At 40.1% G+C, this 27655-nt stretch overlaps 1 protein-coding gene across 2 annotated transcripts in view; it reads left to right on the forward strand.

The window, feature by feature from the left end:
- Window positions 1-27655, forward strand: part of nup160 (nucleoporin 160) — a 39015-nt gene that overhangs the window by 4706 nt on the left and 6654 nt on the right. For both annotated transcript variants that reach the window (XR_013772457.1, XM_079280625.1), the window contains exons 3-28: window positions 5490-5700; window positions 10557-10764; window positions 10933-11120; window positions 11428-11661; window positions 12052-12149; window positions 12791-12875; window positions 14254-14322; window positions 15938-16021; window positions 16317-16487; window positions 16581-16680; window positions 16783-16948; window positions 17027-17160; window positions 17523-17677; window positions 17843-17979; window positions 18252-18322; window positions 21033-21183; window positions 21310-21379; window positions 21819-21917; window positions 22010-22123; window positions 22207-22302; window positions 23151-23245; window positions 23503-23599; window positions 23752-23857; window positions 23999-24159; window positions 24272-24332; window positions 24454-24564. Coding sequence is in view for 1 of the 2 variants with exons in the window: in XM_079280625.1 (XP_079136751.1) it covers window positions 5490-5700; window positions 10557-10764; window positions 10933-11120; window positions 11428-11661; window positions 12052-12149; window positions 12791-12875; window positions 14254-14322; window positions 15938-16021; window positions 16317-16487; window positions 16581-16680; window positions 16783-16948; window positions 17027-17160; window positions 17523-17677; window positions 17843-17979; window positions 18252-18322; window positions 21033-21183; window positions 21310-21379; window positions 21819-21917; window positions 22010-22123; window positions 22207-22302; window positions 23151-23245; window positions 23503-23599; window positions 23752-23857; window positions 23999-24159; window positions 24272-24332; window positions 24454-24564 (3272 nt within the window). In the remaining variant the exon portion in view is untranslated. The remainder of the gene's footprint in view (window positions 1-5489; window positions 5701-10556; window positions 10765-10932; window positions 11121-11427; window positions 11662-12051; window positions 12150-12790; window positions 12876-14253; window positions 14323-15937; window positions 16022-16316; window positions 16488-16580; window positions 16681-16782; window positions 16949-17026; window positions 17161-17522; window positions 17678-17842; window positions 17980-18251; window positions 18323-21032; window positions 21184-21309; window positions 21380-21818; window positions 21918-22009; window positions 22124-22206; window positions 22303-23150; window positions 23246-23502; window positions 23600-23751; window positions 23858-23998; window positions 24160-24271; window positions 24333-24453; window positions 24565-27655) is intronic.

A 27655-nucleotide genomic window follows, 5' to 3' on the forward strand; every position in this document is an offset into this window, starting at 1 on the left:
TATTAAGTACAGTGGTGATCACTGTGTCTTTATTAGTTATTATATTATTAGTTACTGTTATTAAGTACAGTGGTGATCACTGTGTGTCTTTATTAGTTATTATATTATTAGTTACTGTTATTAAGTACAGTGGTGATCACTGTGTGTCTTTATTAGTTATTATATTATTAGTTGCTGTTATTAAGTACAGTGGTGATCACTGTGTGTCTTTATTAGTTATTATATTATTAGTTACTGTTATTAAGTACAGTGGTGATCACTGTGTGTCTTTATTAGTTATTATATTATTAGTTACTGTTATTAAGTACAGTGGTGATCACTGTGTCTTTATTAGTTATTATATTATTAGTTACTGTTATTAAGTACAGTGGTGATCACTGTGTGTCTTTATTAGTTATTATATTATTAGTTACTGTTATTAAGTACAGTGGTGATCACTGTGTGTCTTTATTAGTTATTATATTATTAGTTACTGTTATTAAGTACAGTGGTGATCACTGTCTTTATTAGTTATTATATTATTAGTTACTGTTATTAAGTACAGTGGTGATCACTGTGTGTCTTTATTAGTTATTATATTATTAGTTACTGTTATTAAGTACAGTGATGATCACTGTGTGTCTTTATTAGTTATTATATTATTAGTTACTGTTATTAAGTACAGTGGTGATCACTGTGTCTTTATTAGTTATTATATTATTAGTTACTGTTATTAAGTACAGTGATGATCACTGTGTGTCTTTATTAGTTATTCTATTATTAGTTACTGTTATTAAGTACAGTGGTGATCACTGTGTGTCTTTATTAGTTATTATATTATTAGTTACTGTTATTAAGTACAGTGATGATCACTGTGTGTCTTTATTAGTTATTATATTATTAGTTACTGTTATTAAGTACAGTGGTGATCACTGTGTCTTTATTAGTTATTATATTATTAGTTACTGTTATTAAGTACAGTGGTGATCACTGTGTGTCTTTATTAGTTATTATATTATTAGTTGCTGTTATTAAGTACAGTGATGATCACTGTGTGTCTTTATTAGTTATTATATTATTAGTTACTGTTATTAAGTACAGTGGTGATCACTGTGTCTTTATTAGTTATTATATTATTAGTTACTGTTATTAAGTACAGTGGTGATCACTGTGTGTCTTTATTAGTTATTATATTATTAGTTGCTGTTATTAAGTACAGTGATGATCACTGTGTGTCTTTATTAGTTATTATATTATTAGTTGCTGTTATTAAGTACAGTGATGATCACTGTGTGTCTTTATTAGTTATTAGTATTATTAGTTACTGTTATTAAGTACAGTGATGATCACTGTGTCTTTATTAGTTATTATATTATTAGTTACTGTTATTAAGTACAGTGGTGATCACTGTGTGTCTTTATTAGTTATTATATTATTAGTTACTGTTATTAAGTACAGTGGTGATCACTGTGTGTCTTTATTAGTTATTATATTATTAGTTACTGTTATTAAGTACAGTGGTGATCACTGTGTGTCTTTATTAGTTATTATATTATTAGTTACTGTTATTAAGTACAGTGGTGATCACTGTGTGTCTTTATTAGTTATTATATTATTAGTTACTGTTATTAAGTACAGTGGTGATCACTGTGTGTCTTTATTAGTTATTATATTATTAGTTACTGTTATTAAGTACAGTGATGATCACTGTGTGTCTTTATTAGTTATTATATTATTAGTTACTGTTATTAAGTACAGTGGTGATCACTGTGTGTCTTTATTAGTTATTATATTATTAGTTACTGTTATTAAGTACAGTGGTGATCACTGTGTGTCTTTATTAGTTATTATATTATTAGTTACTGTTATTAAGTACAGTGGTGATCACTGTGTCTTTATTAGTTATTATATTATTAGTTACTGTTATTAAGTACAGTGGTGATCACTGTGTGTCTTTATTAGTTATTATATTATTAGTTACTGTTATTAAGTACAGTGGTGATCACTGTGTGTCTTTATTAGTTATTATATTATTAGTTACTGTTATTAAGTACAGTGGTGATCACTGTGTCTTTATTAGTTATTATATTATTAGTTACTGTTATTAAGTACAGTGGTGATCACTGTGTGTCTTTATTAGTTATTATATTATTAGTTACTGTTATTAAGTACAGTGATGATCACTGTGTGTCTTTATTAGTTATTATATTATTAGTTACTGTTAAGTACAGTGGTGATCACTGTGTCTTTATTAGTTATTATATTATTAGTTACTGTTATTAAGTACAGTGATGATCACTGTGTCTTTATTAGTTATTATATTATTAGTTACTGTTATTAAGTACAGTGGTGATCACTGTGTGTCTTTATTAGTTATTAGTATTATTAGTTACTGTTAAGTACAGTGGTGATCACTGTGTGTCTTTATTAGTTATTATATTATTAGTTACTGTTAAGTACAGTGGTGATCACTGTGTCTTTATTAGTTATTATATTATTAGTTACTGTTATTAAGTACAGTGGTGATCACTGTGTGTCTTTATTAGTTATTATATTATTAGTTACTGTTATTAAGTACAGTGGTGATCACTGTGTGTCTTTATTAGTTATTATATTATTAGTTGCTGTTATTAAGTACAGTGGTGATCACTGTGTGTCTTTATTAGTTATTATATTATTAGTTGCTGTTATTAAGTACAGTGGTGATCACTGTGTGTCTTTATTAGTTATTATATTATTAGTTACTGTTATTAAGTACAGTGGTGATCACTGTGTCTTTATTAGTTATTATATTATTAGTTGCTGTTATTAAGTACAGTGGTGATCACTGTGTGTCTTTATTAGTTATTATATTATTAGTTACTGTTATTAAGTACAGTGGTGATCACTGTGTCTTTATTAGTTATTATATTATTAGTTGCTGTTATTAAGTACAGTGGTGATCACTGTGTGTCTTTATTAGTTATTATATTATTAGTTACTGTTATTAAGTACAGTGGTGATCACTGTGTGTCTTTATTAGTTATTATATTATTAGTTGCTGTTATTAAGTACAGTGGTGATCACTGTGTGTCTTTATTAGTTATTATATTATTAGTTACTGTTATTAAGTACAGTGGTGATCACTGTGTGTCTTTATTAGTTATTATATTATTAGTTACTGTTATTAAGTACAGTGGTGATCACTGTGTGTCTTTATTAGTTATTATATTATTAGTTACTGTTATTAAGTACAGTGGTGATCACTGTGTCTTTATTAGTTATTATATTATTAGTTGCTGTTATTAAGTACAGTGGTGATCACTGTGTGTCTTTATTAGTTATTATATTATTAGTTGCTGTTATTAAGTACAGTGGTGATCACTGTGTGTCTTTATTAGTTATTATATTATTAGTTACTGTTATTAAGTACAGTGGTGATCACTGTGTGTCTTTATTAGTTATTATATTATTAGTTACTGTTATTAAGTACAGTGGTGATCACTGTGTCTTTATTAGTTATTATATTATTAGTTACTGTTATTAAGTACAGTGGTGATCACTGTGTGTCTTTATTAGTTATTATATTATTAGTTACTGTTATTAAGTACAGTGGTGATCACTGTGTGTCTTTATTAGTTATTATATTATTAGTTACTGTTATTAAGTACAGTGATGATCACTGTGTGTCTTTATTAGTTATTATATTATTAGTTACTGTTATTAAGTACAGTGGTGATCACTGTGTCTTTATTAGTTATTATATTATTAGTTACTGTTATTAAGTACAGTGGTGATCACTGTGTGTCTTTATTAGTTATTAGTATTATTAGTTACTGTTATTAAGTACAGTGGTGATCACTGTGTCTTTATTAGTTATTATATTATTAGTTACTGTTAAGTACAGTGGTGATCACTGTGTGTCTTTATTAGTTATTATATTATTAGTTACTGTTATTAAGTACAGTGGTGATCACTGTGTCTTTATTAGTTATTATATTATTAGTTACTGTGAAGTACAGTGGTGATCACTGTGTCTTTATTAGTTATTATATTATTAGTTGCTGTTATTAAGTACAGTGGTGATCACTGTGTGTCTTTATTAGTTATTATATTATTAGTTGCTGTTATTAAGTACAGTGGTGATCACTGTGTGTCTTTATTAGTTATTATATTATTAGTTACTGTTATTAAGTACAGTGGTGATCACTGTGTGTCTTTATTAGTTATTATATTATTAGTTACTGTTATTAAGTACAGTGATGATCACTGTGTGTCTTTATTAGTTATTATATTATTAGTTACTGTTATTAAGTACAGTGGTGATCACTGTGTCTTTATTAGTTATTATATTATTAGTTACTGTTATTAAGTACAGTGGTGATCACTGTGTGTCTTTATTAGTTATTATATTATTAGTTGCTGTTATTAAGTACAGTGGTGATCACTGTGTGTCTTTATTAGTTATTATATTATTAGTTACTGTTATTAAGTACAGTGGTGATCACTGTGTGTCTTTATTAGTTATTATATTATTAGTTACTGTTATTAAGTACAGTGGTGATCACTGTGTGTCTTTATTAGTTATTATATTATTAGTTACTGTTATTAAGTACAGTGGTGATCACTGTCTTTATTAGTTATTATATTATTAGTTACTGTTATTAAGTACAGTGGTGATCACTGTGTCTTTATTAGTTATTATATTATTAGTTACTGTTATTAAGTACAGTGGTGATCACTGTGTGTCTTTATTAGTTATTATATTATTAGTTACTGTTATTAAGTACAGTGATGATCACTGTGTGTCTTTATTAGTTATTATGTTATTAGTTACTGTTATTAAGTACAGTGGTGATCACTGTGTGTCTTTATTAGTTATTATATTATTAGTTACTGTTATTAAGTACAGTGGTGATCACTGTGTGTCTTTATTAGTTATTATATTATTAGTTACTGTTATTAAGTACAGTGGTGATCACTGTGTGTCTTTATTAGTTATTATATTATTAGTTACTGTTATTAAGTACAGTGGTGATCACTGTGTGTCTTTATTAGTTATTATATTATTAGTTACTGTTATTAAGTACAGTGGTGATCACTGTGTGTCTTTATCAGTTAAGAGACTTGGAATTAAGCAGTTAAGAGACTTGGAATGTACCTCTGGTGTCACATCCATGTCTCATCTCTTTCTCTGATGTCTCCATCTTTGTTTCGACCAATCACGCTGACCCAGCACCTTTGCTGACCTCACCAGAAAACAACTCGGCACCATCTAGTAGACTGAAAAAGCACTCGATTTTATTTTTCTCGTAACAAAAAGTTTATGGTTTATATAATAAAAGATCGATACTTGGCTTCCGTGTATCGATACAATATCGCCATGCAAAATATCGCGATACTATGCTGTATCGATTTTTTTCCCCCACCCCTAATGTATATATATGACAGTAAAAAAAACAAAAAACCTAGCAAGGAAAGGATGCAAGACTTATGTGTGTGTGTGTGTGTGTGTGTGTGTGTGTGTACAGGTGTACTACAGGTGACAGTGTTCACCTGGTGGAACAGTCTCTGGACACCAACCTGCTGAACAACGCTGTCAGACTCCAGCTGACTCACTGCAGCGTTCTTCCTGGAGGAGTTCACGTCCACGAGACCCTGAACAACGTCGTCATCCTGGTCTCCACCAATCAGAGCGTCCACAGACTGGTGCTGCCTCACCCAACTCGCATGTACCGCAGTGTGAGTGACACACACCTACACAGTAACACTGACACACACACCTACACGCATTCACACACCTACACGGACACACAGTAACACACACCTACACAGTAACACACACCTACACACACACACACCTACACGCATACACACACATACACACACCTACACAGTAACACACACACCTACACAAACACACACCTACACAGTAACACACACACATTCACACACCTACACAGTAACACACACCTACACAGTAACACATACAGTAACACACACACACCTACACGCATACACACACATACACACACCTACACAGTAACACACACACATACAGTAACACACACACCTACACAGTAACACACACACCTACACAGTAACACACACACCTACACAGTAACACACACACCTACACAGTAACACACACACCTACACAGTAACACACACACCTACCCAGTAACACGCACACCTACACAGTAACACGCACACCTACACAGTAACACGCACACCTACACAGTAACACGCACACCTACACAGTAACACGCACACATACACAGTAACACGCACACACATACAGTAACACGCACACACATACAGTAACACACACACCTACACAGTAACACACACACCTGCACAGTAACACACACACCTACACAGTAACACACACACCTACCCAGTAACACGCACACCTACACAGTAACACGCACACCTACACAGTAACACGCACACCTACACAGTAACACGCACACATACACAGTAACACGCACACACATACAGTAACACGCACACACATACAGTAACACACACACCTACACAGTAACACACACACACATACAGTAACACACACCTACCCAGCAACACACACACCTACACAGTAACACACACACCTACACAGTAACACACACACACCTACACAGTAACACACACACACCTACACAGTAACACACACACCTACACAGTAACACACACACCTACACAGTAACACACACACCTACACAGTAACACACACACATACAGTAACACACATACACAGTAACACACGCACCTACACAGTAACACACACACACACACAGTAACACACACACACAGTAACACACACACCAACACAGTAACACACACCTACACAGTAACACACACACACCTACACACACCTCTACACAAACACACACCTACACAGTAACACACACACACCTACACGCATACCTACACAGTAACACACACCTACACAGTAACACACACACATACAGTAACACACACCTACACAGTAACACACACACCTACACAGTAACACACACATACAGTAACACACACATACAGTAACACACACACATACAGTAACACACACAGTAACACACACACATACAGTAACACACACACATACAGTAACACACACACATACAGTAACACACACACATACAGTAACACACACATACAGTAACACACACATACAGTAACACACACATACAGTAACACACACATACACAGTAACACACACACCTACACAGTAACACACACACATACAGTAACACACACATACAGTAACACACACCTACACAGTAACACACACACGTACAGTAACACACACACATACAGTAACACACACATACAGTAACACACACCTACACAGTAACACACACATGTACAGTAACACACACACGTACAGTAACACACACACGTACAGTAACACACACCTACACAGTAACACACACACCTACACAGTAACACACACATACAGTAACACACACACATACAGTAACACACACCTACACAGTAACACGCACACACATACAGTAACACACACGCATACAGTAACACACACACATACAGTAACACACACACATACAGTAACACACATACAGTAACACACACCTACACAGTAACACACACCTACACAGTAACACACACCTACACAGTAACACACACCTACACAGTAACACACACCTACACAGTAACACACACCTACACAGTAACACACACACACCTACACAGTAACACACAGACACCTACACAGACACCTACACAGACACCTACACAGACACCTACACAGACACCTACACAGACACCTACACAGACACCTACACAGACACCTACACAGACACCTACACAAACACCTACACAAACACCTACACAGACACCTACACAGACACCTACACAGACACCTACACAGACACCTACACAGACACCTACACAGACACCTACACAGACACCTACACAGACACCTACACAGACACCTACACAGACACCTACACAGACACCTACACAGACACCTACACAGACACCTACACAGACACCTACACAGACACCTACACAGACACCTACACAGACACCTACACAGACACCTACACAGACACCTACACAGACACCTACACAGACACCTACACAGACACCTACACAGACACCTACACAGACACCTACACAGACACACCTACACAGACACACCTACACAGACACACCTACACAGACACACCTACACAGTAACACCTACACAGTAACACCTACACAGTAACACCTACACAGTAACACACACACAGTAACACACACATACACTAACACACACGCATACAGTAACACACACGCATACAGTAACACACACGCATACAGTAACACACACGCATACAGTAACACACACGCATACAGTAACACACACGCATACAGTAACACACACGCATACAGTAACACACACGCATACAGTAACACACACGCATACACTAACACACGCACCTACACAGTAACACGCACCTACACAGTAACACGCACACCTACACAGTAACACGCACACCTACACAGTAACACGCACACCTACACAGTAACACGCACACCTACACAGTAACACGCACACCTACACAGTAACACGCACACCTACACAGTAACACGCACACCTACACAGTAACACGCACACCTACACAGTAACACGCACACCTACACAGTAACACGCACACCTACACAGTAACACACGCACACCTACACAGTAACACACGCACACCTACACAGTAACACACGCACACCTACACAGTAACACACGCACACCTACACAGTAACACACGCACACCTACACAGTAACACACGCACACCTACACAGTAACACACGCACACCTACACAGTAACACACGCACACCTACACAGTAACACACGCACACCTACACAGTAACACACGCACACCTACACAGTAACACACGCACACCTACACAGTAACACACGCACACCTACACAGTAACACACGCACACCTACACAGTAACACACACACACACACAGTAACACACACCTACACAGTAACACACACCTACACAGTAACACACACACACACATACAGTAACACACACACCTACACAGTAACACACACACATACAGTAACACACATACAGTAACACACATACAGTAACACACATACAGTAATACACACCTACACAGTAACACACACACCTACACAGTAACACACACATACACAGTAACACACAGACACCTACACAGACACCTACACAGACACCTACACAGACACCTACACAGACACCTACACAGACACCTACACAGACACCTACACAGACACAGTAACAGACACAGTAACAGACACAGTAACAGACACAGTAACAGACACAGTAACAGACACAGTAACACACACACACCTACACGCCTACACACACCTACACACCTACACGCATACACACACCTACACGCCTACACGCATACACACACCTACACGCCTACACGCATACACACACCTACACAGTAACACACACGCATACACTAACACACACATATACAGTAACACGCACACATACACAGTAACACGCACACCTACACAGTAACACGCACACCTACACAGTAACACGCACACCTACACAGTAACACACACACACACATACAGTAACACATATACCTACACAGTAACACACACATACAGTAACACACATACAGTAACACACATACAGTAACACACATACAGTAACACACATACAGTAACACACATACAGTAACACACACCTACACAGTAACACACACACCTACACAGTAACACACACACCTACACACACACCTACACAGTAACACACACACCTACACAGTAACACACACACCTACACAGTAACACACACACACACCTACACAGTAACACACACATACACAGTAACACACACATACCCAGTAACACACACACCTACACAGTAACACACACACACACACACCTACACAGTAACACACACACACACACCTACACAGTAACACACACCTACACAGACAGCTACACACCTACACACACACCTACACAGTAACGCACACATACAGTAACACACACATACAGTAACACACACCTACACACACACACACCTACACACACACACCTACACGCATACACACACCTACACGCATACACACACCTACACAGTAACACACACCTACACAGTAACACACACACACACAGTTAACCCTCTCACTCCCACAGACAGAACAAACAGAAGAAGTAAACTCTGATCCACGTCGTCCTGTGTGAGTTCCTGACTGTCGTCACCAGCTGATCACAAGAGACAAACGTTTGAGTCATTGAAAACATCAAAGACGTGTTGAATACTAGCCCACAACGGTTTATGAGGATCTCATGTGGCTCACAGGTGAACTGCAGGTAGAACTGATCCCTTGTGACCCCCCAGCCGGTCCCGACTGCTGCAGCGACCGTTGGGTTAATCCCATAGTTACACAGATTCAGTGCTAAATGAAAGACCTCCAGGAACAGCCAATGGAAAAGGCAGCAGCTACAGAATGGTAGCTAAAGTCAGCAGCTGGTTAGCGATCTGTGTTGAAGGATAAAACACTGAGGCAGCAGAAACGCTGGTTAAATAACAGGACGCGTGTACCCGTCCACTCACCTGTCTGTCCTCCACAGGAGCTGGTGACGGAGCTCCACATGCAGTCCATCTTCACTGATGTGGGTAAGCTGAGTCTGAATGATCCGTCTCACAGCGCCCTCAACCCCGGCTCAGTGGGGCAGACCTCCACAGCCTGGATCAGTCAGTCCGGAGAGGCTCACTACGCTCTGGCTTCACCTGCTGGAGGCATCATGGTGGTCTCTCTGCCTCCTCACGACACACAAGGTAAAGACATGGTCTCACGTGGTCCCACATGGTCTCAAACAGGTTCACTTCTGAAAGCTCCATGTGTGTGTGTGTGTGTGTGTGTGTGTGTGTGTGTGTGTGTGTGTGTGTGTGTGTGTGTGTGTGTGTGTGTGTGTGTGTGTGTGTGTGTGTGTGTGTGTGTTACAGGCAGCATGTCGGTGGTGGAGCTGAAGAGGAGCTCCATGATGCAGAGGTTGTCTGGATGGATGCCCTCATCGATTCGTGGGGACCAGACAGCTGACCTGGTGCTCAGTCTGGCTGTTAGAGAGCTGGAGGAAGACTCCTTCATCTTCGCTCTCTGTCAGGACCACAAGCTGCGTATGTGGTCCTTCAGGGTGAGACAGACACAGTGAAGGTCTACATGATGATGTTCAAACAAACTAGTTTGACATGAGGTCATCAGGAAGCTGTTGAATCCTCTTTGATCAGTTGATACGTTGAGATATTTAGTCCTTAAACGAGTCCTCTTCTAATTATCGTGGTGATCAAAGTAAAGTACAAGCACTAACAGTACTGCAGCATGCTGACACCTCCGGACCACCTTCTGCCTGTTGCTGCCGGTCTTCTCCACCGATATTTCCAGTACATACAGGTAGTATAGGATGAAGTACTACATCAGTAAGAGTACTTGTCCCCCCTCAGGAGCAGGCGTGTCTGCTGGAGGCCGACATGCTGGACTACATGCCGGCCTGCAGAGGACTGAAACGCCAGTCGGGCCAGGGTCACCGTCTGAGGGTTTCCTCGTCCTCCTCCGGCCTCGTTCTGTGCGTCTACCTGTCCGTCCCTCAGAGAGGACAGTTCACCGTCCTGCAGCTGGTCGCCACCGACAACAACCGCTACAGCCTGGACCACCTGTCCTCTCTGTTCAGCACGCAGGTGAGCTGTGATGTCACTTATGTGTGCCGATGTTAGTCGTGGATTTGATCTAACTGTTTGAGTTCAGGCCTTAGAAATGTGTTGGAATGCTCAAAGTGATTCTTAAGATAATATGTTGTTGATATAAATCATGGCAACACATTTCGTGGACATGAAAGTAACTTTTTCACCATCCTGTGTGTTTGTGGCGCTGAAGAGACATCAGGTATTGTAACTTTTCAAACATAATAATCTCGACAGAAACAATATGTTCCTCGCTTGTTTCTGTTTTGGCCCCTTTTCTAAAGGACCGACATATTCAATATCTCAACCAATTTAAGATCAGGACATGTAGTGCGTCCGTCTCTGCTTTTGTCTTCTGTATAACAGATGTAATTAAACTGTCAACAGGAGACTCTGGCGGACTTCGCTCTGACCTCCACAGACATCTGGGCCGTCTGGCTGGACGACTCCAACACCACTGTTGTCAAATACATCAACTTTGAACAGTAAGTTACACGAATGATCTCCAGTAATCTGAGCTGGTAATTATGACTTCAGACCCCCTCGTAACAAGTACAGTCTGTTTTTTTGGTAAAGCCCAAAATCACAACTTTGCCTTTACAATCTGTACAACATACGACATCCTTTGTCCTGGGACCCTCACATCAGAACGCCCAAAAATAACCTTTAACAGAAAAAAAGGAAGAAACCTCAAAGAAACAGAGGAGGATCCAGGATGGACAGAAGTCAAAAGATGTAATGGGAACAGAATCAAGAGAGGACCTCAGTGTGTCATAGGACGTCCTCCAGAAATCTAGGCCTATGGAAGCATAAACAGGGGCTGGACTAAGGCAAACCTGAGCCGGCCCAAACTATATGAATAGATATACTGCCCAGCTTTAGAGTTAAGTCTACATGAGCAGAGAATGAAGTCCCTCCCTTTCTCCGGTTCCCCCTCAGGTAAACACTGTCAGCACTGTTAGCTCTGAGTCAGCCGTCGGCATGTTGAGAGCAGCGTGGTAGAAACCCCTCAATCATAGATATGCTATGATTTGAAATTTAGCATCTTGAATGTTAAAATAAGTCCTTTCTGCAGCACATCACTGGCAGAAGACCTCCTTTGATATTGATTTTGTGTGTTTTCTAGTAACACAGCAGGTCAGTGGAACCAGGTGTTTGTTCAGCCTCCACCTGAAGAAGAAGTCCATATCGGAGTGGACCAGGACCCCAGAGTAAGACAAGTCAGACTGACATAAGGAGTGATCAATAAAATTATTTGACACAGCTGAATTTAGAGCTGAAACAATTAATCAAGTAGTCTAATGACAGAAAAGCTCTCAGCGACTAAATTGATAATAAAATCTACCGTAGTTGAAATGAGTTTAAGAAAAAAGGTTTTCCTATTTTGTTCACGATTAAATAATGAATCAGCCATGGAAATAATTGTAAGTTGCAGCTCTAGTTGGAAGAATAATATATGTATATTTTCTGTACATTTACTGCCGTATGTTTTTTTCATTTACATTGAGAGCACCGTACTTTCCGGACCATAGAGCGCACCGGTACATAGGCCGCACCAGCCGATTTTTAAAAGAAAAAAGAATTTGTACACAGATAAGCCGCACTGGTCTATAAGCCGCAGGTGTCCCCGTTGAACAGCAAGATGCTTTCAACAGTACTAAAGTTGTCGTCTTCTATGAACGTCATAACATGTTGCTAGCTCCTAAGCTAATTTTAACATTACAGCCAATGGGGAAATGCTAACCGCGATTAGCATTAGCGAATATATAATATATCTTTGTACATCTTTTCATGCAGACATACTTGCATTACAGACTAAGGTCTCTCACGGCTACCAAACGAAAAGCAATGAGGCAATAACTGTTGTTGCTCATAGCTCTGAATAGCTGTTGTGCTAGCAGCAACTGGCCAAGCCAGTTAGCCGTAAATGCTATTCAGAGCTATGAGCAGAGAAGATCAGCTTTTTCTCAAGTCTGCCAGTGGATCCTAACAGCGCGGAGCAGTGTGAAAGAATCCATCTTCACCAACGGGTTCTGGAAGGCTGGGATACTATGAGATTAAGGGGACAGCGCAATGAGGACGACAACGCAAGCTCAAGGGCGGATTTGCCCCGGTTCATGATGTGGTGTGTTCAAGGACCCAAATGCAGACTCATTTTTTCCAGTTTTTTTTTTGACAGTTTTTTTTTTTTGACAGTTCTACAAAACATTTATTTCTCTCACTCAAAAACACGCACACAAAAAAACTCTTGAACAAGTTTTGTAGAACAAGTTTTGTAGAACTAAAAACCGGACTATAAGCCGACGCCTCAAAGCGTGGGGTAAAAAGTAGCGGCTTATAGTCCGAAAAGTACGGTATATTTAGGGAAGTAATAAAAGAAAAAAATTATTTTACACATTTTATACAATATAGTATAGTATAAGTATAATAAAAGAAAAAAGAATAAAAAACGTTAAATATTAGATAAAGTCAAATGATAGAAATGAAGAAACACTAATTGTATATGTGGTGCGTTGTCACGATAACTGAGCAGACTGTTTTGACATCCATTATGTCTGGTTAAATACTGTCTGTGTTGTGTGTTAACAGGAGACATACCTGGAGGTCCTCTTCTCTCCTCTACACTTCACAGCTTCAGCCATAGTTAAAGCTCTACAGGTGAGAAACTACCCGCTGTAGTTAAAGCTGTACAGGTGAGAGACTACCTTCTGTAGTTAAAGCTCTACGGGTGAGAGACTACCTTCTGTAGTTAAAGCTCTACAGGTGAGAGACTACCTTCTGTAGTTAAAGCTCTACGGGTGAGAGACTACCTTCTGTAGTTAAAGCTCTACAGGTGAGAGACTACCTTCTGTAGTTAAAGCTCTACAGGTGAGAGACTACCTTCTGTAGTTAAAGCTCTACGGGTGAGAGACTACCTTCTGTAGTTAAAGCTCTACAGGTGAGAGACTACCTTCTGTAGTTAAAGCTGTACAGGTGAGAGACTACCTTCTGTAGTTAAAGCTCTACGGGTGAGAGACTACCTTCTGTAGTTAAAGCTGTACAGGTGAGAGACCTTCTGTAGTTAAAGCTGTACAGGTGAGAGACTACCTTCTGTAGTTAAAGCTCTACAGGTGAGAGACCTTCTGTAGTTAAAGCTGTACAGGTGAGAGACTACCTTCTGTAGTTAAAGCTCTACAGGTGAGAGACTACCTTCTGTAGTTAAAGCTCTACAGGTGAGAGACCTTCTGTAGTTAAAGCTCTACGGGTGAGAGACTACCTTCTGTAGTTAAAGCTCTACAGGTGAGAGACCTTCTGTAGTTAAAGCTGTACAGGTGAGAGACTACCTTCTGTAGTTAAAGCTCTACAGGTGAGAGACCTTCTGTAGTTAAAGCTGTACAGGTGAGAGACTACCTTCTGTAGTTAAAGCTCTACAGGTGAGAGACTACCTTCTGTAGTTAAAGCTCTACAGGTGAGAGACCTTCTGTAGTTAAAGCTCTACGGGTGAGAGACTACCTTCTGTAGTTAAAGCTCTACAGGTGAGAGACTACCTTCTGTAGTTAAAGCTCTACAGGTGAGAGACTACCTTCTGTAGTTAAAGCTGTACAGGTGAGAGACTACCTTCTGTAGTTAAAGCTCTACAGGTGAGAGACTACCTTCTGTAGTTAAAGCTCTACAGGTGAGAGACCTTCTGTAGTTAAAGCTCTACGGGTGAGAGACTACCTTCTGTAGTTAAAGCTCTACAGGTGAGAGACTACCTTCTGTAGTTAAAGCTGTACAGGTGAGAGACTACCTTCTGTAGTTAAAGCTCTACAGGTGAGAGACTACCTTCTGTAGTTAAAGCTCTACAGGTGAGAGACCTTCTGTAGTTAAAGCTCTACGGGTGAGAGACTACCTTCTGTAGTTAAAGCTCTACAGGTGAGAGACTACCTTCTGTAGTTAAAGCTCTACAGGTGAGAGACTACCTTCTGTAGTTAAAGCTGTACAGGTGAGACTACCTTCTGTAGTTAAAGCTCTACAGGTGAGAGACCTTCTGTAGTTAAAGCTCTACAGGTGAGAGACTACCTTCTGTAGTTAAAGCTCTACAGGTGAGAGACTACCTTCTGTAGTTAAAGCTCTACAGGTGAGAGACTACCTTCTGTAGTTAAAGCTCTACAGGTGAGAGACTACCTTCTGTAGTTAAAGCTCTACAGGTGAGAGACCTTCTGTAGTTAAAGCTCTACGGGTGAGAAACGATCCGCTTTAGGTAAAGCTCTACGGGTCGTCATTAAAGGTCAACGTGTGTTTTGTGTATCAGATCTACCGCAGAGGCTCAGAGAGGATCACTGATCTGTCCTGGGACAGTCTGAAGAAAGAGGTGACCGTGGCTGTGGAGAGTGAGGTACTTTACTATGTGTGTTTATATATATATTAGTGCTGGGCAAGTTAACGCGTTAACGCATTCATTAATTAACGCTGACAATTTTTTTTTTTTTTTTTAAACATTTCTTGAGAGACAACAGATAATACATATACATAACAACAAGAGGATGACAAGAACAGTGGGATAAAAGCCAGCAAACATCCTGTAGTCAGGTGGGTTAGGGTTAGAGAGAGAGAGAGAGAGAGAGATGTCAACAATAAATATATTAACAATAATGTCCTCCTGCTGTCTGTCCTCCTCTGTTTCCCTTTAGCTCCAGAGCAGTGTGACAGAGTTTGAGTTTTCTCAGGAAGAGTACCGTCAGCTGCAGGTTGAGTTCTGGTCTAAGTTCTACGCCTGCTGTCTTCAGTACCAGGAGGTCCAGTCTCTTCCTCTGGGTCTCACTGTGAACCACAACACAGGGCTGGTCTGTTTGCTGAAGAAGGTGACCTACATTATTGATTAGGGGGATCTGGGTCTGTTGATCAGGAGGATCAGGGTCTGTTGATCAGGGTCTGACCTGCTGTTTGTGTTCCAGGGTTTCGTGTCGTTCCTCCTTCCGTGTTTCGCGGTGGATCATCTCTACCTGTCTTATGACGAGTACCTGTTCTCAGAGGACGAGACCCCCATCACTGAAGGTCTTACAATCATCTCACTGTCGTGATCAATAAGTTCACTGTAACACAACATACAGGATGCGAGACTGTGCGTTGATGTGTGGTCTTCATGTGGACCCCCAGACCCCGATCTGGGGCGTGACGTCCTGCAGCTGGTTCAGTGTCTGCGGCTGGTCAGTGATGCGGTTTCTGGAGAGATGGCCTATGAGATGGAGAAAGCTCTGGAGCACCTGGAGTCACCTGAGAGGGCAGCAGACCTGGTCCTGGAGAACCTTCTGTCCAATGACGAGTCAGTGGTCTCCTGTTACGATCAATCAATGAGATCAATTAAGAGTATTTTAGAAGACTAATCCGTTGTTTCCTGCAGTGAGAACGTCATAGAGGAAATCCAGAACAAACTGCAGGACATTCGGAACCCGATGGCGGCCATGATTGTCCTGCTGAGGGAGCTGGACCTCGAGACGGACTCAGACGCGGGGGGGGAAGGACCCGGCATACCTGGTGGGACCCTTAAGACTTCTGGTTCAGACATACAGACCCATGTGGACTCCTGCTTCAGATATGCAGACCCATGTGGACTCCTGCTTCAGATATGCAGACCCATGTGGACTCCTGGTTCAGATATGCAGACCCATGTGGACTCCTGGTTCAGATATGCAGACCCATGTGGACTCCTGGTTCAGATATACAGACCCATGTGGACTCCTGGTTCAGATATGCAGACCCATGTGGACTCCTGGTTCAGATATGCAGAATCATGTGGACTCCTGGTTCAGATATACAGACCCATGTGGACTCCTGGTTCAGATATGCAGAATCATGTGGACTCCTGGTGCCTGTTGACCCTGCTCTGTGTCTTGCAGGTCTGAACCTGAGGATCAGCCTGTCTCAGCTGTTGGGCAGCAGCTCAGCGGTGTCTGTGGTCTGTCAAGCCGTCTGTCACCTGACTATGACCAGGACCCTGTTCTGTAGAGACCTGCTGATCCTGCAGAAACTCTATCTGCGTTTTGGAGACAACGTACGGACACGCACGTCACAGTTTAAAGTTTGAACTTGGGCCGCTGGTCCACCTTAACTTTGTGAGGCGATGTCGATGTTTGAATTAACTGATAATACGATTGTGTGGGTGTGTGTGTGCCTCTCTCTTTCTGTGTCTGTCTGTCTGGCTCACTCACTCACTCAGGTGTTTCTGGGTGGGGGGGCTCAGCTTCTCCAGCTCCAGCAAGACCTGATCCCTCGGAGCTCCAACCTTCTCTCCTCTTATTACCTCCTCAAACACATCAGTCAGAGCCTGGCCTCCTCTGTTCCCATCGACATCATGTGAGTACACAACCATGTGTACTGGCACAGACATTTGGTTTCGTTCATTGTTATTGATTAATTATCCTTTTCATGCTGAGCGACACACTTAAATACGAGATATAAAGTACTTTAGTGTGATTCTTTGTGGAGCAACTCCGTTTTACAGATCTGTGGATTAAATCAAATAAATAATTAGTCGACAAAACATTAAGTAGGCCAAAGAAAGTCAGAGAGAATATGAGAAACACACAGATAGATGTAGAAACTGACTAACACCTGACCTCCTGCAGAGATGCTAACCTGCAGCACCTCACAGTGTTGGAGCTGTCGGACACACCGACCCTCTCCACCAACAGATCAGGTCAGTGTATTTATGAGGTAATGACAGTAACAGACGTGGTGTTCAGTGTATTTATGAGGTAATGACAGTAACAGACGTGGTGTTCAGTGTATTTATGAGGTTATGACAGTAACAGACGTGATGTTCAGTGTATTTATGAGGTAATGACAGTAACAGACGTGGTGTTCAGTGTATTTATGAGGTAATGACAGTAACAGACGTGGTGTTCAGTGTATTTATGAGGTTATGACAGTAACAGACATGATGTTCAGTGTATTTATGAGGTTATGACAGTGACAGACGTGGTGTTCAGTGTATTTATGAGGTTATGACAGTGACAGACGTGGTGTTCAGTGTATTTATGAGGTTATGACAGTGACAGACGTGATGTTCAGTGTATTTATGAGGTTATGACAGTAACAGACATGATGTTCAGTGTATTTATGAGGTAATGACAGTAACAGACGTGGTGTTCAGTGTATTTATGAGGTAATGACAGTAACATACGTGGTGTTCAGTGTATTTATGAGGTTATGACGGTGACAGACGTGGTGTTCAGTGTATTTATGAGGTTATGACAGTAACAGACGTGGTGTTCAGTGTATTTATGAGGTAATGACAGTGACAGACGTGGTGTTCAGTGTATTTATGAGGTAATGACAGTAACAGACGTGGTGTTCAGTGTATTTATGAGGTAATGACAGTGACAGACGTGGTGTTCAGTGTATTTATGAGGTAATGACAGTAACAGACGTGATGTTCAGTGTATTTATGAGGTTATGACAGTAACAGACGTGGTGTTCAGTGTATTTATGAGGTTATGACAGTGACAGACGTGATGTTCAGTGTATTTATGAGGTAATGACAGTGACAGACGTGGTGTTCAGTGTATTTATGAGGTTATGACAGTAACAGACGTGGTGTTCAGTGTATTTATGAGGTTATGACAGTGACAGACGTGATGTTCAGTGTATTTATGAGGTAATGACAGTGACAGACGTGGTGTTCAGTGTATTTATGAGGTAATGACAGTGACAGACATGATGTTCAGTGTATTTATGAGGTTATGACAGTGACAGACGTGATGTTCAGTGTATTTATGAGGTAATGACAGTGACAGACGTGGTGTTCAGTGTATTTATGAGGTTATGACAGTAACAGACGTGATGTTCAGTGTATTTATGAGGTTATGACAGTGACAGACGTGATGTTCAGTGTATTTATGAGGTAATGACAGTGACAGACGTGGTGTTCAGTGTATTTATGAGGTAATGACAGTAACATACGTGATGTTCAGTGTATTTATGAGGTTATGACAGTAACAGACATGATGTTCAGTGTGTTTATGAGGTTATGACAGTAACAGACATGATGTTCAGTGTATTTATGAGGTTATGACAGTGACAGACGTGATGTTCAGTGTATTTATGAGGTAATGACAGTGACAGACGTGGTGTTCAGTGTATTTATGAGGTAATGACAGTGACATACGTGGTGTTCAGTGTATTTATGAGGTTATGACAGTGACAGACGTGGTGTTCAGTGTATTTATGAGGTAATGACAGTGACAGACATGATGTTCAGTGTATTTATGAGGTTATGACAGTAACAGACATGATGTTCAGTGTATTTATGAGGTAATGACAGTAACATACGTGATGTTCAGTGTATTTATGAGGTTATGACAGTAACAGACGTGGTGTTCAGTGTATTTATGAGGTAATGACAGTGACAGACGTGGTGGTCAGTGTGTTTATGAGGTTATGACAGTGACAGACGTGGTGTTCAGTGTATTTATGAGGTAATGACAGTGACAGACGTGGTGGTCAGTGTGTTTATGAGGTAATGACAGTAACAGACGTGGTGTTCAGTGTATTTATGAGGTTATGACAGTAACAGACGTGGTGTTCAGTGTATTTATGAGGTTATGACAGTGACAGACGTGGTGTTCAGTGTATTTATGAGGTTATGACAGTAACAGACGTGGTGTTCAGTGTATTTATGAGGTAATGACAGTGACAGACGTGATGTTCAGTGTATTTATGAGGTTATGACAGTGACAGACGTGGTGTTCAGTGTATTTATGAGGTTATGACAGTAACAGACGTGGTGTTCAGTGTATTTATGAGGTTATGACAGTGACAGACGTGATGTTCAGTGTATTTATGAGGTTATGACAGTAACAGACGTGGTGTTCAGTGTATTTATGAGGTAATGACAGTGACAGACGTGGTGGTCAGTGTGTTTATGAGGTTATGACAGTAACAGACGTGGTGTTCAGTGTATTTATGAGGTTATGACAGTAACAGACGTGGTGTTCAGTGTATTTATGAGGTAATGACAGTGACAGACGTGATGTTCAGTGTATTTATGAGGTTATGACAGTGACAGACGTGATGTTCAGTGTATTTATGAGGTTATGACAGTAACAGACGTGGTGTTCAGTGTATTTATGAGGTTATGACAGTGACAGACGTGATGTTCAGTGTATTTATGAGGTTCTGACAGTGACAGACGTGATGTTCAGTGTATTTATGAGGTAATGACAGTGACAGACATGATGTTCAGTGTATTTATGAGGTAATGACAGTGACAGACGTGATGTTCAGTGTATTTATGAGGTAATGACAGTGACAGACATGATGTTCAGTGTATTTATGAGGTAATGACAGTGACAGACGTGATGTTCAGTGTATTTATGAGGTAATAATAGTACCCTTTTTCCCAGCAGTGTTGAGTCCTCAGACGGTGGTGGAACTATTCTATCAGACTGTAGCCAGAAAGATGATCATCTCTCAGATTTACTCTCAGCAGCAAAGTAACACACTGCTCCACTGGAGTCACATGATCTCCAACGTGGTCATCTTATTGGCTCAGTTGCTGTATCCTTTGATCACCTGACGACACACATAGGAAGTAATTTTACATCTAATTAATTTATTCTGGTGACTTCCTGTCTTCACCATTCTGTAGTGGTTTGTTCTTGAATCTTAACCGGTGTCTCCCAGTTGGCCCAGTAACCCTGGTTTCCAGTTCCCAGAGTGTCTGATGGCCAACTGTCAGTACACACAGCTACAGGTGGGTTTGACTGTTCATCAGCTTCATCATCCTCGTCTCACTTATTCTTACCTCTAGTCTGTTTAACTGTTATTGACTCATGACAACATTTATGTAAACACTCTGTATTGATCCTTAAATCAGTAACTGATTGGTTCTCTATCGGTTGTCTTTATACTGAATGAAAAGTTTCTTCTTCAGCTCATTAAATCTCAGCAGGACACATTTAGATGAATCTGAAGTCTGATTGGAGGAGAACTGAGTGACATCATACACACTGTTCCCTGTGTTTACCTTCATGACATCACATGTTAACATCACCTGGCTGCCGCAGAATAACCACACACACCAGACTGGTCTGTTCGAGCTCTGTATTCTGTTTTGGTGTTTCTCACCGTGTGCGTGTGCGTGTGCGTGTGCGTGTGCGTGTGTGTGTGTGTGTGTGTGTGTGTGTGTGCAGGAGTATGTGCGTCTGATTGGTCCCTGGTGTCAGGTGAACATCGGCTCCTGTCGCTTCATGCTGGGTCAGTGTTACCTGGCCAATGGGGAGGGCCAGAAGGTGAGTCACAACAACTACACCTGTACATTAAAATGTGTATACTGGAACCAAAACCTGGTGGAGCTGCTTTCTTATGTTGTTGTTGTTTTCAGGCTCTGCAGTGTTTCCAGGAGGCAGCGACGGAGGTGGAGAAGGAGGAATTCCTGATGAAACTCACTGGCACCGAGGAGGAGGCCTCCACTCCCAGACTACAGTACTACAACAAGGTACATAAGAAGTAATGTCCACGCTCACTCAGTGAAAAACGTGTGTGGTTTTAATATGAATATATATGCGTTCGTGTGTTCAGGTGCTGCGGCTGCTGGAGGACGTGGGTCTACCTGAGTTGGTCATCCAGCTGGCCTCTCTGGCCATAACGGAGGCCGTCAGCGACGTCAACAGTCAGGTAACGTTCAGCAGACGGGTAGACGGTTTTTAAACATGGTTTATTTGACATTCATATTAATTGGTGCTTGGCAAGTTAACGCGTTATTATAGCCACACATATTACGGTAATCAGCGTTGCACATGTGTCTGACCGCAATACCAGAAAAATAAATGATTCATTAAATGATTGTTTTAGAGTTTTTAAAGTGTTGTGTGTGTAATATGTATAATAAGCATCATTTAGTATCACCACTGAGAATCTAACAACATAAAAACATGACGTAGATAGGTTTGCAGTTTTCAAGATGAAGATTTAAATATCATCTCTTCCACACATGAAGATAGTTATGAACTGAATATCTATGATCAGAATCATAACTGTGTTATAACTGCTGCTAACAACCTGATGTGTTTAAAGTGTTTAAACCAAATGTTATTGACCTTTAGTTCATAGAGCAGCACTTTAAAATAAAAGTGCACAATACACTACTTATGAATTCATGATTGAACTTTGTGCATAACAATGAGATCAATCACGATTAAACATTGTAATCGTTGCCCAGCACTAATATTAATATGTTGTATTTAAAATGAGCTTTACTTTTTGTACAAATGACACCATTTTCCTCTTATTTTTGGTAGGTTCAGAATATCAGTTTGTTCAGTCACTAAGATATTCATCCTTTTATGGTGAAAAACCTTTAAAAAAAATAAATATATATATATATATATATATATTTGATATACAAATTAATGGAAACAGGCAAAGCACTCATGATTGAGTGATAAATAACCACATTCTATAATCGAAACATTCTGATATTGACGATGGTGCTGACGTGACGATGAGTGTTTGTTTGTCTTCAGGCGGCTCTTTGGACTCGAATCTTCAAACATCACCTGGATCTGGGACACAACAGTGAAGCTTATGAAGCACTCACACAGAACCCAGACCTCAGCATGTATGTACAAATACACACACATTTATGTATACATATACATATGTATAACATTGATGTTTCTACCTAAAGACCTAAACATGAATAGCTTGTCAGAGCGACTGATGACAGTTAAACATGTATAAAGAGTGATGATAAAAGGTGATTAACAAGTGATTATTGTCTTTATAAAATAGCCCATATCCATCCATCTATCCATCTATCCATCCATCCATCCATCCATCTATCAAAATGAATGAATGTTCCTCTTGTGTTCTCAGGCAGCTGGATTGTCTCCGTCAGCTTGTCGTGGTTCTTTGTGAACGTTCTCAACTCCAGGATTTAGTCCAGTTCTCCTACGTCAACCTGCACGATGAGGTAAAGTCTTCACCTTTATGATGGTAATACGGTTGGGTCACATGTTGAACTGACATCTGTAATATAACGAGGGGTCGTCATCGTATTATATCACAGTATATATATATAGATAGTATCATAGTTATATTCTGTATTTGTTTAATGTGAACCAGGTGGTCAGCATCATTGAGTCTCGGGCCAGAGGTTTGGACCTTCTGGCTCATAACTACTACGAGCTGCTGTACTCGTTCCATATCAACAGACACAACTACAGAAAAGGTAAAACATCTGGTTACTGGAACTAGACATTTATATCATTAAAGGACATCTGGAACATTCATACATCTTTTCATGAATGTATGAAACTTAAATGTCTCAAAGTCTGAAAGATTACAATATTCACTGTGTGTGTGTGTGTAGCAGGAACAGTGATGTTTGAGTTCGGGATGCGTCTCGGTCGAGAGGTTCGGACTCGTCTTGGTCTTGAGAAACAGGTGAACTGTTACCTGGCTGCTCTCAACTGTCTCCGTCTCATCAGACCAGAGTACGCATGGATCGTCCAGCCGGCCTCCGGAGCTGTGGTATATATACACACGCATATAAGAGAGAGAGAGATATATATATTAGATAAAGATACCCATCCCTAATCTTGAATTCTTGGTATGGTTTCTGTGAATGTAATTTCTGTTGCAGTACGAACGTCCAGGAGCTTCTCCAAAGAGGAACTCTGACGGAGAGTTTTCTTCTGAACCAGGTGACTCGTCTCCAACGAACCTTTATTAGCAACCTCACTGTGGACAGACGGACATTGGTTTTTAGGAACAACAATAAATCCATTGATATGTTTGAACCTTTTCTTGTGTTTCCTCCTGCAGTCAAACATCAGGTGGACATTCTGGAACTGAAGGACCTGGAGAAGGAATACATCTTGTCTCGTAGCCGTCTCACTCTCGCTCAGTACCACCCTCCATCTGCTGCTATCGCTGGTACACCTTCTACACCTTTAACATCTTCTACACCATCTACACCTTTAACACCTTCTACTCCTTAAACACCTTCTACACCATCTACACCTTTAACACCTTCTACTCCTTAAACACCTTCTACTCCTTAAACACCTTCTACACCATCAACACCTTTAACACCTTTAACACCTTTAACACCTTCTACACCTTCTACACCTTCTACACCTTCTACACCTTCTACACCTTTAACACCTTCTACACCTTTAACACCATCTACACATTCTACACCTTCTACACCTTTAACACCTTTAACACCTTCTACACCTTTAACACCTTCTACACCTTTAACACCATCTACACCTTCTACACCTTTAACACCTTCTACTCCTTAAACACCTTCTACACCATCAACACCATCTACACCATCAACACATTCTACACCTTTAACACCTTTAACACCATCTACACCTTCTACACCTTTAACACCATCTACACCTTCTACACCTTCTACACCTTTAACACCTTTAACACCTTTAACACCTTCTACACCTTTAACACCTTCTACACCTTTAACACCATCTACACCTTCTACACCATTAACACCTTCTACACCTTTAACACCTTCTACTCCTTAAACACCTTCTACACCATCAACACCATCTACACCTTTAACACATTCTACACCTTTAACACCTTTAACACCTTTAACACCTTTAACACCTTCTACACCATCTACACCATCAACACATTCTACACCTTTAACACCTTTAACACCTTTAACACATTTAACACCTTCTACACCATCTACACCATCTACACCTTTAACACCTTCTACTCCTTAAACACCTTCTACTCCTTAAACACCATCTACACCATCAACACATTCTACACCTTTAACACCTTCTACACCTTTAACACCTTCTACACCTTTAACACCTTCTACTCCTTTAACACATTCTACTCCCTTAACACCTTTAACACCTTCTACTCCTTTAACACCTTCTACACCTTTAACACCTTCTACTCCTTTAACACCTTCTACACCTTTAACACCTTCTACACCTTTAACACCTTCTACTCCTTAAACACCTTCTACACCATCAACACCATCTACACCTTCTACTCCTTTAACACATTCTACTCCCTTAACACCTTTAACACCTTCTACTCCTTAAACACCTTCTACACCTTTAACACCTTCTACTCCTTCTACTCCTTTAACACCTTCTACTCCTTAAACACCATCTACACCTTCTACTCCTTCTACTCTAACACATTCTAGTCATTTAACACCTTTAACACCTTCTACTCTAACACATTCTAGTCATTTAACACCTTTAACACCTTCTACACCTTTAACACCTTCTACTCCTTCTACACCATCTACTCCTTTAACACCATCTACACCTTTAACACCATCTACACCTTTAACACCTTCTACTCCTTCTACACCTTCTACTCCTTTAACACATTCTACTCATTTAACACCTTTAACACCTTCTACTCCTTTAACACCTACACCATCTACACCTTCTACTCCTTTAACACCTACACCATCTACACCTTCTACACCATCTACACCATCTACACCTTTAACACCTTCTACACCTTTAACACCTTCTACTCCTTAAACACCTACACCATCAACACCATCTACACCTTTAACACATTCTACACCTTTAACACCTTCTACACCATCTACACCTTTAACACCTTCTACTCATTAAACACCTACACCATCTACACCATCAACACATTCTACACCTTTAACACCTTCTACTCCTTAAACACCTACACCATCAACACCTTCTACTCCTTTAACACATTCTACTCCCTTAACACCTTTAACACCTTCTACTCCTTAAACACCTTCTACTCCTTAAACACCTTCTACACCATCAACACATTCTACACCTTTAACACCTTCTACACCTTCTACTCCTTCTACTCCTTCTACACCTTCTACTCCTTTAACACATTCTACTCATTTAACACCTTTAACACCTTCTACACCATCTACACCTTTAACACCTTCTACTCCTTCTACACCATCTACTCCTTTAACACCTTCTACTCCTTAAACACCTACACCATCAACACCATCTACACCTTCTACTCCTTTAACACATTCTACTCCCTTAACACCTTTAACACCTTCTACTCCTTAAACACCTTCTACTCCTTAAACACCTTCTACACCATCAACACATTCTACACCTTTAACACCTTCTACACCTTCTACTCCTTTAACACATTCTACTCCTTAAACACATTCTACACCATCAACACCATCTACACCTTCTACTCCTTCTACACCTTCTACTCCTTTAACACATTCTACTAATTTAACACCTTTAACACCTTCTACACCATCTACACCTTTAACACCTTCTACACCATCTACACCTTTAACACCTTCTACTCCTTCTACACCATCTACTCCTTTAACACATTCTACATTTAACCACCTTTAACCATCCTTAACACCTTTAACACCTTCTACTCCTTTAACACCTTCTACTCCTTTAACACCTTCTACACCATCTACTCCTTTAACACCTTCTACTCCTTCTACACCATCTACTCCTTTAACACCTTCTACTCCTTAAACACCTTCTACACCTTTAACACCTTCTACTCCTTCTACACCTTCTACTCCTTCTACTGTAACACATTCTAGTCATTTAACACCTTTAACACCTTCTACTCTAACACATTCTAGTCATTTAACACCTTTAACACCTTCTACACCTTTAACACCTTCTACTCCTTCTACACCATCTACTCCTTTAACACCATCTACTCCTTCTACACCATCTACTCCTTTAACACATTCTACATTTAACCACCTTTAACCACCCTTAACACCTTTAACACCTTCTACTCCTTTAACACCTTCTACTCCTTCTACACCTTTAACTCCTTCTACACCATCTACACCTTTAACACCATCTACACCTTTAACACCTTCTACTCCTTCTACACCTTCTACTCCTTTAACACATTCTACTCATTTAACACCTTTAACACCTTCTACTCCTTTAACACCTACACCATCTACACCTTCTACTCCTTTAACACCTACACCATCTACACCTTCTACACCATCTAC

This window comes from Melanostigma gelatinosum, assembly GCF_949748355.1.
Source record: "Melanostigma gelatinosum genome assembly, chromosome: 1".
NCBI lineage: Eukaryota > Metazoa > Chordata > Actinopteri > Perciformes > Zoarcidae > Melanostigma > Melanostigma gelatinosum.